This window comes from Athene cunicularia (assembly GCF_003259725.1).
Source record: "Athene cunicularia isolate RWA chromosome 1 unlocalized genomic scaffold, athCun1 chr1_part1, whole genome shotgun sequence".
Taxonomy (NCBI): Eukaryota; Metazoa; Chordata; class Aves; order Strigiformes; family Strigidae; genus Athene; species Athene cunicularia.
The window spans coordinates 116,905,092-116,925,119 of NW_020799091.1; the positions used below are offsets into that span (position 1 = coordinate 116,905,092).

At 39.3% G+C, this 20,028-nt stretch overlaps 1 protein-coding gene across 13 annotated transcripts in view; it reads right to left on the reverse strand.

Moving 5' to 3' along the window:
- BBX (BBX, HMG-box containing) overlaps positions 1–20,028 on the reverse strand; it is a 155,450-nt gene that overhangs the window by 35,370 nt on the left and 100,052 nt on the right. For 10 of the 13 annotated variants that reach the window (XM_026857695.1, XM_026857685.1, XM_026857631.1 and 7 more), the window contains 7 exons: positions 19,474–19,554; positions 17,130–17,210; positions 11,818–11,898; positions 8,457–8,537; positions 5,338–6,253; positions 4,311–4,449; positions 950–1,098 (listed from right to left, as the gene is read on the reverse strand). In XM_026857695.1, coding sequence (XP_026713496.1) covers positions 950–1,098; positions 4,311–4,449; positions 5,338–6,253; positions 8,457–8,537; positions 11,818–11,898; positions 17,130–17,210; positions 19,474–19,554 — 1,528 coding nt within the window. The remainder of the gene's footprint in view (positions 1–949; positions 1,099–4,310; positions 4,450–5,337; positions 6,254–8,456; positions 8,538–11,817; positions 11,899–17,129; positions 17,211–19,473; positions 19,555–20,028) is intronic. The other 3 variants (XM_026857678.1, XM_026857615.1, XM_026857623.1) reach the window with 2 other exon arrangements.

The following is a 20,028-nucleotide window of genomic DNA, read 5'->3' on the forward strand; positions in this document are numbered from 1 at the left end:
TAGAAAAGAACAGCTGCTCAATCCTGCATATTGTAATGTGATTATTTGTGAAGCATTCAAAAAGCATAGATCTAACTCAGGGTCACCTGGCTAAAACAGCCATATTAGACCTGAAAACCTGCCAGTCAGTGGAACTACCACAGTAGCAGGAAAGGAAACAAGCTTCACATTGTGAACTGTGCATAATGAGGATCCTTTTGTCTTGCAGAATGACTGGTATGTCATTCCTTCATTTTGTTATGCTTCTGTACTGTATATATACATCAGTATTTCTGCCACAATCTAAAAGTAGTTATCTCCCTACGACATTCTCACTTCTCTACTACTTCTGTGTCACAGGTTGTCTGAATATAAAACAGCCAAATGTGTCATGAGTTTCTCCCTCCAAGAGCCTCAGCAATGGATCTGGGTATGGAATCAGTTTTCCTGTCCTCTAACCCTTTTTTATCATGTCAGGACATTTTTGCTCCAAAGTTATGATAGATTGTTAACATCTCAATATAAAAAAAAATCCAGATGTTTAATTCAGGCATCTTAAAGTAGCTTATGTTTTAATTTATAGAGCCTAAAATTGCAGTGAAATACAAACTGGCATAAAACTACATTTTGAAAAATGTCAAAATGTAACCTTTTGATCACCTGCCATTTCTTCCCCATTTTCTCATGGGAAAACTTGTCAAATTCACTTACCCCACAAATATTCATGTTTTTAATAAATCTGCTCGCTACAAGGAATAAATTTCACATACAAACTTTAACCAGTTCTACTCAGAATGAAGGTCAAGAGTACAGTCTGAAATCTAACCCAGGTGAGAACCAACTAATTCCAGTGACAGAAAAATGTTTTCTTCACACTTTTCACATATAACAATAAAGCAAGAATGTATAAATTCCTGAGGTTGGTGTAGCACTGTTGTTGCATAAGAATGTATTGCACGTGGTAATTTACCTTTGCTGGATTTTGGTTGTTCAGATGAGCTGCTTCCAACCTTCCTCTTTTTCCTCGGAACAGCTGAATTTTTCCTGTCAAAGGTAATGGGACTGTATTGAGGAAGGCTGTTGAATTTCTTTTCAAATTCTTCTTCCAACTTTGCTAAGCTAAAGGGGAAACAAAACCAATCAAATTAAATGTAACTCTGTTTCTGGAGAAAAAAATTTAATTGTTTAGGAGCATATGTGTGTGTATACACATATCTACCTACACAGAGAGGGGGAAAGAGGTAAGAGCACACACACTATAAACATCAAACTAGTATATATTAATCCATCTTTGGGATGAGAATGTACACTCCAGCTTCTGCATTTGTAACTCAGTACAAATTGATTACATTAGCTGCATATATTAAAATTAGAAAAAAAAAAAAAAAAAAAAAATAGTGGTGACAGTTAGCTCTGTTTGCTGCACAGATTTGTAAAGGAGGTTTATCTGTTCTGTGAGGGGAATGAAAAATGACAATAAAATGACAATAAATAAACAAACTAAGAAGATAACTTCACATAAAAGTCCTTGCACCAGAATGAAAACAGCAACAATTCAAACCAGAAGAAAAATGTCAAGCTATTCAATCTTTCTAAAACCTGATGCTTTGGGGTGGGAATTAGCTTTGTATTTGTTCTGGGAGATTTTATTTTCTCCTGGCATATTTTATTTGTTGAGAGATGAAAAATACAACCAGCTGATACTTTAATGAAACACAATATCCCTCATACTTCAAGCCCAACCTGAATGACTGTAACTAGATTACCTACAACTCAAGAAATCCAGAAATATGGTTCTGTTGTTCCTAACAGCCAGATGAAAACAAACTACACAAACAGGATGGTATTGCATGGCATATCCTGGCTGTAATGACTATGCTGGCTTCCATAAGCACTCTGTTTTGGTAAATTTTTGCAGTCAGGCAGGAGAATAGAAAGAAATGGTATTTTAATAAAACGCAGTGTGCACAGCTAGGCAGATTATAAATAGTACTGTCAATGACAAGGGAACGATGACATTTTCTACTTGTCCTTAATTCTGTTTGCTACAGAAAACCTGAACTCAACAAAAGTTGCCATGACTGTTGGAGGGATGGCCCTTACACACTGTACACCTGGAAACATCACAAGAAACATGGCATTTCTCTCTGCTCTCTTGAAGCATCACTTCAAACAAATTGCATTCTGAAAGCTTTGGTTTTCAGAACAGTACTTCATTTTATCTCTATAATCACTACTTCTTTCTGTAAGCAATCTCCCATCTTAAAATACAGTCTTGACTCTTGGCAGACTGCATGCATGGTGGGGCTTGTTTGTTTGTTTTACTTCTGCGTGTGTGTGCACATGCTTTGTTTTGAAATCACAGAACTATCTGACATTAGAGGTGCTCAGTACTGCTACCTTTCTCTTCCACGCGGATGTCCCTGACAACCACAAAGCAAGCTGATTTTCTGCTCTGACAGCTGTCATACAATTCCATCCTCTGCCCCGGCAACTCTCCCACTGACTGTGGCTGCCTGTCCCAAGGGCATATGAGGGGCTGCAGCTCTAATTAGGGAGGCCCAACCCTGAAAGCAGATGAGCTGCCATCCTGGCTAGTAATTTACAGCTTGTGTGACACAGAGGCAGTGGAGAGTGCTGCTATCACTATGTCAGTGATTAATTATTAATAAAAAAAAAAAAAAAAGATCATTCACATTGTCATGAATTTTCAGAGCATCTCACAAGCCTGGTTAGACACACATAGCTGAGCTGAAGTCTTCATGCTGTACAGCTTAGGAGATACACACAGGCAGAGCACTGCTTGGCTAAGGAGTGGGCTGCACATGGGCAAAGCACACCTGCCAGGGACCATCGGGGAAGTGTGTGCAACTGCTGCTGGAGAAGGTAAGAGGACACAGGGAGAAAGACATAATGCCCAAGGGGTGAGGATCCTCCCCCCTACACAATCAAAATGAGGCTGAAAGGTGATGCTGAAGGGAGCAGGAAAGAGCTAAGAGGAGCAGGTAGAGGCAAGAGCAGCTCTTCAAGTAGCCAGAAGATCAAGTAGTGCAATGAACAGGGATAACAGATACCTGCTCTAGCACTTACGCTCCACAAATTACCAATTCCAGTAAGTAATAGTCATTAATGATGTGACTGAATCAAGAAGCAAGATTGGCAAATATGTAATTTCCACATCCAGCCAGCTAAGAATGGTAGTATTTGTTTAATGAATTAATTATTAACATAATTTTCCTAGCTACTTTGAATAAATAATTTGTAACTACTTTTTTTATTTTGGTTAGGAGATGCATGTACTTTTCACACCATTAGGTGTGAAGTGTTTTAATCTTTCAGTTCAAATTTAAAAAAAAATTACAAAACTTAGATACAATGCACTAAAAATACTGAAAGTATTACATTAATTTCTCTTCACTATTCCAAGCAAACAAGACTTAAGAGATTTTAATCAGTTTAATATTTTTGCTGTAAAGTGAGCTGCAGCTAAATTTCACATAAACTAGGTTATAAAAAAAGGCCTGCACAAAAAAAAAACGTATTACAATTTTAAGCATGATGTGTGGAAAATCTACTCCTCTTTAATTAATTTTCACCCTCTGAATTCAGATAATTGGAAGTCTTCAAGACTTTACAAATAAGTATGAATGGCTAAGCAGATTTAACCACTATGCCTGCAGTTAAATAAATCTGACAAAAAATTGTTATTCATATACTAGAGAAGTAATTCTGGTAGCCTTGCTAAATTTTAATGCATTTGGAAACATTAATTATTCTTCCAATGTATTTAATTTCTTCACGGTGTACATGAACAGTTTAAATATCTTGTCTCTACAATGGAAAAATGATGTATTTATTATAATTATTTGCCAATATTAGAACATTGTTTACTCTTCCTCTGTAAGCAATCTCTCCAAGCAGGCAGAGACATCTTTCTTTCTATTCTAATTCCGTTCATGATGACTGAACACCTACACAGAACTTCAAATACTGCTTGCAAAGCGCTCTGGAAATAAAAGTAAACGTCTTCGCCATCTCTTGAGTGGGTAAATATTGCATGTGGTTTTAGAAGTGAGCAAAAAATGTTACCTAAATCTGTTTATAGTAGTGTAAACCAGGAAAGATCTCAAAGGAATTACTTTAGTATATAGACAACAGGTACCTGGAGGATGACTCAGCCAGCCCAGTGGGGTTTGTAATTTTCAGGAATTCTCTCTAATTGTGATTGTTTGGGTGTTGGATGCAGTTCACTCAGCTGCAGTGAGGACGACTCACTTAAATTACCAGGCTGACCTAAATCAAACTCTGAACAGTGTTAAGCTGTAACTTACCCGAAAACAAACTCTTCCTTTGGCTTAGGCTTTTTCAGTTTTTTGTTCCCACTTGTCCCACTTTGGGAAAAAGCCCAGTTTTCTTCATTCCAGCATCCTTCATGGTCTGAGGAGTTGCCTTTTCCTGAGCTTCTTTTTCCTGGGATGAAGGCAGAAAATTGTTTCTTACCTTTAGAAAAATGTGCCAAAACAAAGTGGGCTCAGAAGGAACTTGTGTACCCATTCAGCACTGCAACTTAAAATGCTTGACCTTCTAGAAGGTGTTACAAAATATTTATTTATTTATTTTAAACTGGATATTGATGATACTGGCAACTATTTCCTTTCCACTTCCCCCTCTGGTTTTTTATACTACCTCTAAAGTCAGGATCTCTCAAGGTATAAAAGAGGAGAAAAAGATGAGCAGGTTTACAGTAATAAACTACCGTAAATTACAAGCATCTTTTCTTTTCTGACTGTTCTAATCACACATATAAATCTACTAATTGGAAAAATCCATTTCAAGATATCTTACTGGAAGCTTCCAGGAATTACCTCTAATTTATCCTTCTACAACGTAAAGGGTTCTCGCCCACCACCTACAGCAAAACTAACAACCACAGCAAAAGCACAATAGATCTGTCTCTTGTAGGACTGAGAACTATGCTCACAACCACAGGAGTTGTTTATACAGAAACAAGCTAATTGTTCAGGGTTACACACAACACAAATTCTGCATACATCTATCATCAGGCTGACAAATTAACCAACAAAGCCTTTGGTCAGAAATCTTAATCTTGGATCACGAAAGACAGAAAGGGAGAGGTTAAGAGTTTGTGGGGCAAGTAGGAACACAGCCTCCGGAAGAACTGCCCTAGACCATGGACTCCATCCCCTCCACCTGTCCCCAGCATCTCAGGTGACCAGACACAGCATTCCCATCACACACTGTTCAAACTCCAGCTTAAACACAGACTTTTGCTTTTCCTCCCACTCCAGGCAGGCTTTTGTGGTTCATGCTGTAAATGAAACACTCAAAGCCACCCACCTCTGTCCACGTTAGCACGCAGAGATGTGAGCATGCCCTCTGACACCAGAGTTTTATAAAGAGCACCTTTGCAAGATCTCTCTGATTTCCTGGAGCCACAGGTTTCTATCTTTTTAACACAGTCACTGTCCTCAGTTTTGACCTGTCCTGGTAAGTTCTGGGGTACCACCTCCTCTGTTGGGGTCAGTGGTTCCACTTTAATGTTATCAGAAGCCTCACACGGTACTTCCTTGCTGGCTGCAATACTAAGGAAATCAGGAGGCTTTGATTCTTTGGTGGTCTCCGTGGGTTTCTCCTTTGATGTTTTCTTCTCTTTCGATTTCACTTTTTTCTTTGGTGATTTTGTATCCAACACGCTTCCCTTCGCATTTGAGACAGGGCGAGTTTTTTTGCGGGGAGGCTCCGCGAGTCTCTCAGCACCCCAGTCCCCCTTTGCAACGGCTTCAATTGTATACATTACGCTTTCAATGTCCGACTCTGAAGACTGTCTCTTTTTACAAGGTTTCTTGGGGGTGGATTTTTCATTTGTGTGCCGGTCTAACTTATTTTTTTTCTTTTTCTTCTTTATCTTTTCTGGTTTTAGCCCAAGGATATTCATGTCAGCAATTGAAAGCTCTGGAGAACAGCACATGTGATCCTTTGTGTTATCATTTCTCTCAAAAGGACTGTTCTCCATTGCAAGACTAGTAAAATCTCTGCATTTTACAGTTTGTGATTCCTCAGCTTTTGTCTCGTTCCGGTTTTGCATTTGCTCTGTCTCTGATTGTTCTAGTTTTCCTTTACAGGAGTCTTTCACTGGTTTTTGCTCCAGGTCTACTTCCATTTCCTCTAGAACTTCGTCTCTCACATCTTCTGGTGCTTCCACTTTTGTTTTCCCAGGTTCTTTCATTTTTACTCCTTCCGAAGCAAGGCACATCTAAAACAAGTTTAAGAATAGTCCCATGAAACAAACATCAATTGTTAACATTACTTACCTACATTAACAGGAGCATTACAGAGGCAATCTCTCTGGCATCTTAGCTCAGAGAAGCAAACTATGCTAAAGGACAGTGCTGAAAAACACTCCGAAGCCCTACTGAAACTGATGTGACATGATGATAGCTAAGTGCTAGAATAAGGCTACTGGGTTCTACCGCTCTAACAGAAAAAGACTCCAGCTGATCTCCATAGTGTTTCCACAATCCTTTGAATGCCTTTTATGTAACCTGAAAACTCACTGCTAGACTGATTTTCAGAATACCCTAAATGCAACAGAACAATACAGTATCTCTCACTATTGTGACAGACAGGTTACTTGAAATCTCACATCCATACCCCCTTCAACTCCCATATGTCCCTATATACAGTTCTTATTCCTCCATTTTCCAAATGGTCCTGAAGGAGGGGGAAAAAAAAAAAGTTAATTGAATCTCAGTAACTGAGATTATTTTCTTTTACTTGAATGTGCAAAGTAATTTGGAAGGTACTAAAAAAGCCTTCCAAATCTTTCTTCTTGTCACAGACTTATTTTGCAAAGAACTGCAAAGCAGCAGTGGTTGCCATGGTTATTTCCTCCTGGAGATAACATTAATGGAAACCAAAACCCTCATACTGTCTGAGGAACAGCAATATTCAAAAAAAGAGCTGTAAAAAGGTCCTCAAACTGCCATGTTCCTGCAGCACTGACTTGGGAGATCCTCTCGTTTCTGGATCACCTGTAAGCTACGCTGACTGCTACAGAAGGTAGTCCTTCACAGCACCAAGCAGCTGCCCTTGGGAAGACATGCTTTCTTCTTCTTACTCTCCCTTTCAAAGACCCCAAGCTGAATTCCAAGTGCTATTTCAAAAACAAATGTCAACCAGACAGCCACCTGGAGCAAAACCAGATGTAGGAGGCTTGCTCTGAACAAACATCAGTAGTTTCCCTATTCTGCAGCTCAGCCCACAGGCCATGTGGTCAGTATGGATGTACCCTCCAGATGACTGGGTTCTCTACAGGTCAATTTTAGATTTCTGAAATTGGCAAGGCATTTTTTCCTTGTTCACTAAAAATATCTCTTACACCAATATATGTATGAGCATAACACCAATGATTGAATATGTTGTAGTAAGTTTCCGAAATTCCTGCTGCATAGGGTAGAAACTCCTGATCTGGTTCAGGTCAAGCTAAGTTCAGCATTAGAAACACCGGAGCTTAGGCAGCACTGTGTCTATTAGCAAGCAGTTACATTATGAAGAAGAGAATCCCACAACTATGCTGAAGTGGATTCTTGGTACCAAGGTACTTCTGTGACTTTTTTACTACACTGCAATGTAATTTTTCAAGAGCTAAAGATCAATCTTTAAAATGCAACTTATTTGACAGCAATAGTATTTTGTCAGTTCAACACTCTCCCCCCCCAATTCTTTTTTCTTTTTACCTTTGCTGCTTCTGAACTAGCCAATAGTACAGAGGGCTACAGATATGGCTACAAAAAAGCAATTTCTGTTTTGTTAGCTCTAAATAAACTTGCAATTCATAGTCTAAGATTAGGAAAACTCAAAAAAAAAAAAAAGGCTTAGAAACAAAAGAAATACAACATTTCACTAAGAGGCCTTTGATTTTAACTGTTCCCAGAAGGAGGATCTGTTGAGAGCATCACAGAACAATTTCTACAGAAGTTATTGATCTGTTTATTCTCCATTTCAAGAAAACAGTAGACATGAAAAGCAAAAATAAATGAAAGCAACTAATGACATTTTAACATGAATTTGTAATGGCAATGCCCTAATTTGAGTAACAGGCTAATCCAGCCCTCTCTTCTCAACTCTTTGCACCCTCCTAGCCAAACCAAACACTCAAAATATCAAACCCTAAAGAAGGAATTGAAACATTTTCAATGGAGACTGGAAAGACCCTTTGCTACCAGGGACTGGGACTTCTCAGCTGCAGCACAGACTCTTGGAAACCTCCAAGCTGATGGCTAGTCGGGGGAAATCTTGACCTGCAGCATCCAAGCCACCAAACTTTATGCTTCTATAAGCAACAAAGTAATTTTAACTGTAGCACTATTCCACCTTCCAGACTTTGGCAAACAACATCATTAATTTCTCTGCCCCACTGCACCTGTGGTAATTAGTCACCAGTGTTTTAATATTACCTCTGCCAGCTGAAATAATGCTGATGTTCCACACTGTTTTGTTAAATCAGAAGGACCTGAATGGGATGTACTTGAAGAAATCTAAAGACAGAGGGGGAGAAAAACCAACAACATTATCAGTACAGTTGTTTTATGTTTACCACACATCTTTTGAACGGACTGTTTCCTCCCTCTTCCCAAAATTCATTCATAAGATTATAATTTGAAAAAGTAGTGCAGACCTGTGTGTGCTGTTATAAATAAAACCCCGCTCCACCGTTGCTCCGGTGGATAATACCACTGGACACTAAAAAGTATCTACAGATTTGGGCATACTCTTGTCAGGACTCCCTTTGAAGAGTAGGATGAATGGAAGCACACACTCTCTCACACATGAACAGACTCCAGCAGCTAAGCACCAATTTACAGCAGCATGCAATCCTGCTGGTGGTGTTCTTGAAGGCTTAGTTGGACATGTGATTGCAAAATCGTTTCACTGTCATAGCTTAAGAAGGTTACTCCTGTCAGGCTGTGTATGACACTGCCTCTGGGTGTCCTACAGGACTCTCAGAGATGCTATGAATGTGAAGTAGAAGCTGCCCTCAAGCCTTTGGTAACCCTTACTACTCCTCAGAGTATGAGGTTCTGTCTGGCAAGCAGGTGGATTATTATTCTCCAGAATTTTTTCTTGTATCAGGCCATGATCCTCTTCAATACTCCAGAGTGTTTTGGATCAGTTTTGAGCTAGGTGCAAAGTAATTACCTTTTCCTAAACAAATCAAAAACATCAGCCTCATCACTGACCATTAGTATGAAGAAGAAAATGAGGACATATCTCATAACCTCTGATGAGGCTTGCACGTTTCTTATACTTCCTTCCTTAGAAAGAGGTGGAGTTCTAGGGACTGGGGAACTAAAGTGTTTACAACCTTTTAGCTCCCCCTATCCCCCCAAACTCAGTTTCTGTTGCTCTCCACCAACAACGGTCCACAAAGTTGATTTTGCCGAAATCAACCCATCACTGCCATAAAGGAAATAAAGAAAAAATGTTAACAATGCTATTGCTATGTCTCCTGGAAGATGCAGCTCTTCACAGCATCTCCCAAGCTCTGACGTTGCTTACAGCCAAGCGCTGTCAGCACTCTGTGGCAGAAGTGGCCTCCTTGCCTTGTGGAAGTGAGGCACAGCCCCACTACAGCCTCCCTGCACTCCCATGTCCCCACACTGAAGGCTAAAGACCAACCATGCATTTAGGACAGCAAGAGACTCAGCAGAGCTGATCAGCAACAGCCTCCCAGGCTTCCAACTGCAGAGCGGCTGCTCCAAATGTTTTCAGAAACTTAGAAATTCTCAGAGTATTTTAGAAAATAATTTAACCCACTTCTGCATTTTATTTTATCACCATCTGTGAAATATCAAAAAAGAAGGCACGGGGCAAAGAGGGGGAGGGAAGAAGATAACATTGGTTGATGCACATAGCAGAGACGAAGGAGGAGCAGTGCAGTGTGGTGTGCTGAAGCAGACAGGCTCCCACACACCAGAGCACTGCCATGCCAGCAGCATGGAGACAGCAGCCCAGTCCCCTCCAGCGTACAGCATCTGTGGTTTGGAGTTACAACAGCGTAGCACAGATGTCTACCAAATAAACTTGCAAACCTAAGACACCCTTGAGTTCATAACAAACACTTTATTTGAGATGCTCCAAACCAGGTCCTGAACTGCTACCTGAAAACTTAACCTGAATCTCTAAGATTTTATTTATCCAATTACAGTCCAACACTACAGAGATCTCCAAAACTGGGGGAAAAAAAAAAAAAAAATCAATAGCACTAATGTCAAGACAAGGAGGATGATCTTAGCACATCTGCCATGCTTTTCTCAGTTTGAAGCAGAGCCTTTAACATTCATTTTGTATACTAAATCAGGCTTGCAAGAATCCATTTGAGCAGTCACTGAGAGGCAGATCACAGAAACCTGTCCAAGATGCAAATGGCACGCTGCTAGACTTAGCTTCACTTTTTCCGCCAACTGCAATACAATCTCTGTGCTCCTGTGGACAAGCACCTGTCCTTCGCCCAAATTAGGGCTTCACAAGCTTCACAGTCACATCGCAATTTTTAATGCTGACTTCTAAAATTCAGGCTGCACTCAGCAAGAGCCTTACTCCAGAATGGCACTATTCAGAGCCTGCTGCTGTCCTGTAAGAGGACACCTCAAAAACTTCTGGTGTCCCTGACTAAAAGTTACCAGCCTTTCTGCTGTCCCAGGGCTGCAACAGTCAAATACCCTTATGGTCACTAATCACCATTAGGTGTAATCACCCTTGCACAGGCACTGCTGACCACATAGCACACATCCACAAACTCTTACTACTGCCATGAACTGCCTGTAGGTAAGGCAGGCTCTCATTCACTCATATAAGTTCCTATAAAGTCCAACAGTAGCATTACTATTCATGGGTCAAGGCATGAAATACTTTTATTTCAGTGCTTTCAATCCCTGTCTTTTTTTCTCCCAAAAGGGATTAACCTCACCAGCAAGAATATATGGCTGGATGCCACTAGATGGGATCCAGAGAACAATTTTCCTCACTGAAATAGGATGTGATTTTGAAAGAAGAAAACATATCAACCAGCCAAACAGAAAAACAATAAAAACAACCCACCAAGCAAAAAAAAAGTGTACGAGTTAAGGTGTTAGCATCCTCCCTTATTTACCTGGAATGCAGCATGTATCTTTCAGTGACCAAGAAGAATAGTATTTGCACACCAATCCTCAAAATTTTTTGAGTGGTTAATCCATATCAAAGAGCAAATCCTCTACAAGGTCATATTTAAGACTCACAGAGAATTTCTAGTACTTCTGGGAAACCTGATCTAGTATTCTGGATTACTGCTGACAGCTGCCGATTTCAGAACTTAATACACTGCTTCAACTTCCAAATCTTCATACAGATTCCTGATTATGTCAAAGTCTACTTTTCTCTTCTTATTTTTCTTATTCTTCATCTCCGATTCAGCAATGAACTTTCCAGTCCTTATAAGCAAAGCTTTATTCTGTGAATCCTGGTATCCAGCTCCTCACTGGATACATATGAAGGGAACATATGAAGAACACCCTTGCCTCCTGAGCGCTGTTTTTATTATAAGGGTGATTATTCTAAAAAGTGTAACTTCTGTGCAGTCTCCAAGGAACTATGCACATTAACAATTGTATAAAGAAAAGCTAGGTCCCTGGGGCCACTACCAGTGCCTAAGTCTCTTGCTATTCCATTTTTTCCTGACTTATGTTTCTGAAAATATGAAACCTTACACAGTTCATAGTTTTTTTGGGAAAAGATACACACATCTTCCTATTGTGACACTAATGGGTGTAACTTTACCTCTGCCAACTGGAAGAGTGCCGACTTCCCACAGTACTTTATTGGCTCAGGACTTGACAACTGGGAAGTATTTGATGAGATCTAGGTTTTAAATGAACAGAGGAGAAAATATTTCAGTGCCACACAGGAAAGAGAAAGGAAGGGAGAAAAAGAATGGAAAAAATGAATTAGTGAAAACAATTCCTTTTAGATCTTTCTGACAGAAGGCCCTACTTCAGATAGGCTGTCCCATCCAACAACACTTAACAGGCATTTAGAAGTCAGCGGGATCCAAGCAAATACAGAACTTTTTCATTAGATTAGGCTCATCGATTCTCTCTGACATTTATATTGCCCACAGCTAATACTCTATCAAGTCATCTGCTTTATCTGACTAAGAGAACAAGACATACCTGTTGCTTAAAAACATGAACTGTGGTGGTCAAGGTTAAATAAAATTCTTCTGGAAAACCTGGGCAGTATTTCCCATTTGGTTAGATATAGAAGAGGACCATTTGCCCTTACAGGCAATGATTGTTTCATTTTCTTTAGTTAGAAAAAAGAAGTAAGACCTTACAGCTGAAGATCAAATCTAACCTTCTACAAAGATGTTGGTGTGCCGGCACCAGTGCTTAGTAAATAACTGTCACTGCACTTCAGGGAATTTGCTTTTACAGCCATATTTTTTCTGACCTGTTTCCAAGAGCAGCACTATGAGTTCACCAACACAAGAATTAATCATTAGTTCTCATATATGACCTTTTTTGGCATAGCGTTACAAAGTAGTACTTGACCTGGAAGTCACTGAAAGCCTTAACATTAGGGGCAAGACCACCAATGTTTCTGTGGCACCTCACACCTCATCACAAAAATCATGCTATGACCATGATCTTTCAGATGCAAAAACTAGCATCTTAGACCTTCTCTTTGTATTTCATGTCATTCTTTTGAACTAGTTTATTTGAAGAGTTTACTTTTCAATTGTCAAGAAGAATCGTTACACACACCTCCCCCTGCTCCCCCACCAAACTCCAGGACATTCATTTTAGTGAAAACTATTTAAAATACAGTGAATAATACCTGAGTGTGCATTAATAACAATTTTTAATATTAGACTAAAATAATTCAAAATCCTAGTTTTGGTTTGAGACAGTTCAGTGAACCTGCTCAGGACCCCACTGGAGCAAGTGATCTTGTATACTGCACTTTGCAGGAAGACGGTATCAACTTTTTTGTACTTCCACCATAATAAATTCTCAGCTCTTAATGCTTTTTTCAGTGCAGTATGAATGGCAGAAAAGGGACAGACCCCCTTCCCAGTGAAGCATAACCTAAGAACATGCAGGCATATCTTGCCTCCTGATGTACAACGTGAGGGAAAGGTCAAGAATTTTATTTTGACAAGAGGATGGGTGCTCCTAACAAAATGCAAGTGAGATTCCTGTAATAGAAATAGAGAGGAAGTCAACATTTCACTTAAGTAAAAAAAAAATAATTGTCTTCTTAGTCAAGAAAACAAACTGCGAGAGGCATAAATACAGAACTCGTTCTGCCAAAGTTGCTGGCCAAACTTCAGAAGTAAGAGGATGGCTAATCAATCAGCTCTCACTGAGATTACAGATCTCATTCCTGTCTTAACACCAGCTTCCAATTTTAATTAGAATAATCAGAACCTGCAGTACTACAAGCACAAACTGCTACTTATCTAGAGGTTTAACTTGGGGATCATTAGGATCAAGTTGTTACCTTTTATTACAATGCAGATCAGCATTTTAGCTACTATACTACATTCTAGTTTGCGTAAGAAGCATGTGCCACGGTACCACTTTTTAATTTCCCTCCTAGAATAGGCATTTCACTTCAATGTAGATATTTAATAATTTCAGTATATAGGCAAACAGCAAATACATTTGTCTATTTTCTGTAATGGCTTTACCTGGGAAGATTACAGTTTTACCTAAGGGAAAGCTGGAAGAGAAGATACTGGCTAGCTCTCACACTCCCAATTTCAAGGCATTTTGACCAAAAGTTTTAGATTCAAACCTTCTGTTCAGCACAGAAATAGAGAGGGTTGCCTGCAGGCCTGCTCAAAGTGACTATGTCAGAATGCAGCAGGGATAAAATCATCCTCAGGCATGTATTTTTCTAAATGATAGTAACCTGCTCGATTAGCAAAGAAAATTCCACCTTGCTGCAAGTGATTGTTTTTTTGATTGAAACACCTAGAGAAAAACTTCAGAAAAACAGCTGAAAGTGAAGAGTTTGGGGATTTTGGCTTCATTTTGTTTTTAAAATGGTTAAGCTAGCAATTTCATTGCTTCTACTCTCTGGAAGCACTTTCTTTGTTTAATAATGTATGAGAGTTTAGCTAAGTAAATCTAAGAGGTACTCTTGTTTCTTCTCAACAAAGCAGCCATCACCATCTGTTTGCATTTGCCAAACACACAATCAGTAAGACCAAGAGAGCAAGGGGTCCCATCTGCTCTGCTTCCCTCACATGGCAAGGAGGATGACAGCAATCAGTCCATGTGAGCAGACAGACTGCAAACAGCCATCACGCTAAGGAACACAGCCCACTGCTCAGAAATCACTGGCCTACATAATGGCTTTCCATAAAGGTACCAACGAGAAAGACAAAAGTAGGTCCAAGTATTTGCAACATCAGAACAAAATGAGAAAGCCAAGAGTGTAACTTGGCAACACTCTGAATTTCAGAAAACTCTTAGGAGGATGTCACAGCATCTTTGAAGACCTTTCAAGGTGCTTGCTGGCACATCCACAGGACCCAACAAAGTCTTACTCCTGGGATTTACATCACCTGTTGTGGCAAGTCACTGGGCAGGGCTCATTAGCCATATCCTCAACAGCTTTAACTGACACATACAGCCAGTACTTGGGACAGACAACCAGATGAAAGGCTAACTGAGGCTGTAAAGATGAAAGAAATCCCATGCTACATCTACAGCTCTATATTGAGCTGTTTCTGAATGACAGGGGACTTGTACTCCTGGGGTAAAGGTGTCCATTTGAAATGACAAATCTACTCAATGGGATTGCTGTCTTCACAAAGAGGCACTCTTACTCACCCTGCTGCAAAGGCGGTGAAGAGAAAGGGAACATATGAAGAACTCCCAGCCAGAACCAAAACTGAGCTGGGACAGCTGCCAAAAGTCTCCAGGCACATCCGACCACAGCACACCACATTTCTTCACAGGTCTGCTTGGCTACTGGCTGAATAACTATTTTCTCTCCTACTTTTTCTTTTGTAGTACTGTACATTACTGACAGCAGTCTACTGCAAATTGTGTGCCATAAATTTAGCTTACTAAATGCAGTAATGCGTTCATATAGACAGGACCCAGTAAGAAGTGGCACAGTAAGGAACAGGATTTTTGCCAGACCTGACAAAGACACACTGTGCAAATGAAAGCCTTTATACTTGAAAGAGCACAAGCAGCTTTAATAGCAGGGGGAAGCAAGCTTATTAAAGAGGCTCTGCAGCATGCTCAATACTTTCCCCTGGAACAACCTAAATGAAATCAAGCTGCACTCTTAAAAAAAACCCCACCATTTGTCTATTGCTATAGATAAAACATGATATTAGTTAACCATGTCGAACAAGGGTTGGTTTCTTTTTTTGGGGGTGGGGTGAGAGATGTGTTTGTTTGTTTTTTGCTTTTCCAGGTTCCTGTGACTTATTTTCAGGCACTGAAAAAACAACCAAAAAATTCAACCCCTATACACTGCATGCACATTTTAATATTTTTACAAGAAAAGTGATTAACCCTGACTTTGAAACTGTTCTCATCAGTTTCTAACTTTTAAAGCACCTTTTCTACCTAACATTTGATGATTCATACATGCACTCCAATGTGGGAAATGATTTGGCTCAGCGTACTGGTATGTAACTCAATGCACCATCACATCCATATGACAATTTTCAGGTCTGTCATTTTGTTGTTTGTTCAATTAAGAGAGGAAATTATTTTAGGTTCTGTGAAATTTTGAAAGTATGGCTACGTCAGGCCCTACATGGCAATTTAAAAATGCTGTAATAAAGGCAATTCGTACTCTGTTCAACTCTGCAAATACATAAAATTGCTGTTTGATTAAAATGTAAGATGGCTAATATTTTTGAAACTAAGTTAGCAGATTCACTCGTGCAGTATTTTGCAATAAAATTCACAGGAAATCTTCTCCAGCTTATATCTTTTACTTGGCTTAAAAGGTTGGCTATAGCACATGGCTCTATCCTGCTCAATTCTACTAATTTTCTCAAAAGAACTTCCCAAACTAACTTGTAACTTTAAAAAAAGGTGGCACATACAAAAGCATTTTCATGATTAGAGATGTTAACTCTATCGTATCTTTTATAGGGGAGTCTGTAGTCAGGTATTTTATAGCACCTGAATCAGTAAACTCTGTTTTCTTAATTGGGCCTCCTAAGAAATACATCAAGACCCATCCCAGCCAAGCTAAAAACACACAGTACACAATTAGCAGAAAACATTTAACAGAAAGAAGCATTCTGCATGTAATCAGACTTCCGTAAGCATGCAGAATAACAAACAGGGGTATCTTTTCATCCCATTGTGCTCCTCCACAAAAGCACCAGCTCCAATCCCAGTCTTTTCAGACACACCCTGAATATACTTTAGCATAACCGATTCTGCAAGCAGTACCAGACTCCCCCAAATGGGCAAGAAGAGTGTCTGTGGAAAGTCAATTCATGAGGCACATTAAACACATGGGAGAAGAAATTCTTAAAAGCAATCTTTAAGAACTCCGTATCTTCAATATATGGAGGAAGAAGGATAGCTTACATACTTATGGGTAATTTATAGGCTTTGTAAGTCACCACCTAACGATGCTGTTACATATCTTTGTAGCTGTTGTGATAAGCTTCCTTTGACCTGCAAGGTTATTTTCAAAGGATTCCTGCCTCTAGGGCAGTTGCCACTTCACACTGCTGCAGCTTTTTCCCATAGGCAGTGCACAGTGTCATTTCAGAATGTCTTTTCGTTGTTGTTCTCCTAGATGTAAATTAAAAGGCCATTTGAAAAATACGTCTGCATAGTCCTTTGATATGAAAGGCCAGGTAATGTTGACAAGCCCAGTATCTTTTGTGTATGCTACAGCTGGTAGAACTGGCCAACATCTTGTCCAGTCACTGGTTATTCCCCCCACAATTTCCTTAACACAATGCTGCCATGAAGATAAACATCAACTGATGGGAATCCCTTATAAAACACGATGCTTAGCCATTCAGTGACAACTCTTATTGGTTCCTTGCTTCCCCCCCAACCTTCCCCACCATATTTCAGCCATTATACCTCAGCAAACTGAAACAATGCAGACTCCTCAGTTTGTCTTACAGCTCCTGGGACTCCGGGCTGTGATGTGCTTGAAGAGATCTGTCAGGGAAACAAATATGCATGTATTACCCAACTCCTCAGTTTCAGTATCGGACTTCAACGTGCTAAATTTCTGATCCATCATACAGAAAGACTCCTGGTACCTAAGAGCATGCAAACGAGTCCCAACACACCCATACAAATAACAGTATCTGTTTTCCAGCAGACAAATAGATGGGTGATCTGTGAAATGCTGATGTTGAATTGTTTTTCACAAGGAAAATCTTTCCTAGGATTAACAGAACAGGCTAAGACTCTTTTGAAGGGTTTTTATTTGCCCGTTGATATGTCAAAACAGGGTTAGCAACAAAAACTTAACATTGTATTGCATATCACAGTTGAGTGGAAGACCTAAGGCTGCAGATGGCATTGCTGAGAGCACAAATTGCTACTTCGCACAGAAGGTAAGTGTGGACAGGGGTAAAATGCGTGCAGGTACTCTGAGATATCAGATCTATCCCAGACACTAAGGTAACTTAGTGTCAATTATTTTTGTTGCAAATGACACCTCTGATTAATGTTAGACCTTGGTACAAGTACCAATTATTTTGCCACTGACACACATACCTACCATGCACTGGTTAGGTGCAGCTTCACTACAGGCTGTTTAACATCCTTGAAAAGTAAGACTAGCTAATACGCATTTCTAATTACTGATCATCAGTGAGCTACTTTTAAACCGCATGTTTTAGCAGTGCAGATGAGCTTGTTTCCTGGCACCCACTGAAGTTCTTCTTCCATGGGTAAGGGAAAGTCAACAGTCACAAGCCCTTAGCAAGAGCATATCTTGCAGCACACAACACAATTCCAGTCTACTACCATATGGCTCTGTCACTTTCCTGCTTGGGCACTATAAAATGAACTGAAACAATTAAGTGAGCTGGTATTTGTCTTTAAAAGACTTAGCAGTGAAATTCAAGCAACAGACCATTCTCAAGAGGAACTATACAAAGTATGACATTGCTCAGCAGCAATGACAGTAGAAGTATACAAAACAGAAGTACAGAAAAACTTCTGACAGCAGAAGTATACAAAAGCATCTGAGAAATACTGGAAGACAGATGTTGAACTACCACCACAGATGCATCATAAGTGACATTGCAAATAATGGATTTTAGAAACTTTCTAAGTATTGCTTTCCATTGCTGGCACAATTTTCTCCTAACAATAAAAGCCAGCAGGCTGTTGAAGAGTCTAATTACATGTTACCTGCTTCAGTCTGGCCAATACCTTTAATCAGAAATAAAGTATGTGCTCTAGTTTATTTCTAATACATTTTGAAAGCCTCAGATCTTAAGTTGGAACTCAAGGTCTTCTGGGCTGATGTTAAAACAAACAAACAAAAACCAATACAAAACAAAACCCCCAGTGTTTTCTGTGTGCTAGGATTGCAATATATCTGCTCCCTAAATGACAATGTTTAGGGAGGAATATGAAGGTGCATATAGCAATAAGTATTAAAGACACATGAGTCAGATTCACAGTTGGTATGAAAACAGGTAGTAAAAAGAACCCCCTGCTATGACAAAATTTCATGTGCATGTACTCAAACACCACCCAGTGCTCTGTACAATCAATACTTACACAGCTAAATATTTGTGTCACTTGATTATGACCATTTCAAAAGTTGTAAGGATACCAACAAGCAAGTGATGCTTACAAAGGACCAGGATTCCTTGCAACCTCATTCTTGTGTTATTTATGTCAATGAAATCCATTAAAATTTGGATGAAATAGTGCACACATTAAATAAGCAAATCAACCACCACAACTGCACTTCTAGCAATACCTGTAAATATGTTGACAAAAATATTGTACATAGAAAAACAAACATAGTTGCATAGAGCTATTTGGTGGTTATAGAACGTAAGAAAATTTTGAAAATTCCAATTATTTTTGATGTAGTCAACGACTAAAGCAGCCATAACAAATAAAGGAAATAATGTAACATTCAAATACACGTTCAAATTTTAGTTAGTAAGACTCTAGTTTAAAACTAAGTGCAGGAATAACACATTTCTAAATTACTGATTAAACCACAGCTCCATTATTGCACTTATGGCTTCCACCATGTTCCTAAACACACTCCTGCGCTTCAAGCCTGACCTATCTTATAAATGATCCAGTACCATAAACCCAAAAAGAAGGAACAAATAAAAGCATGAATTTTAGTTCAAGGTTTTTGGTTTCTCTTTCAGCTGAACATTAGATGCTTCTTGAAAAGGAAACACTGGGGAAGACAACCCTTTTTAAAGAAACTCACCTCTGCGAACTGAAATAATGATGACTTCTGACAGGCTTCTGTAGAATTAGTTGCATCAGACTGGCAAGTACTCGAGGAAATCTGAAACAAGGAGTGTGCAGAGTAAGACCTCGAAGGTGCTTCTTTCAAGCTAAGAAAAATAGTGAGCAAAACAAAATACCAGGTACCAGTAACAAGAAGCAATGTTTAAGAAGGGCAATCTAGTGTTTCATGGTCCTGACAGGTTAAATCAAATTTAGAGGTGAAAAAATAATTTAGCATCCATTTTAATGCTTTTGAAAATCCCCTAAGAAGCGGGACAAAAATACCAGGGTTGGGGTTTTTTTCCTTTCTTTTATAATTCCAAACTTTGCAAGAGAGTTTTATGCAACAGAATACTGAACTGATATTACTGGGCTACACACACAAATACCTTGTATTGGTGATGTTTATCAACACAGCTATCTGTAATTTGTACTAAAGAAAAAGACTTAAAAGCTAAAAAAAGGTTTTCTGAAGACACTGACAGTTGCTAAGTGATAGAAATACTTATTAGAAAAATAATCCCCAATCACC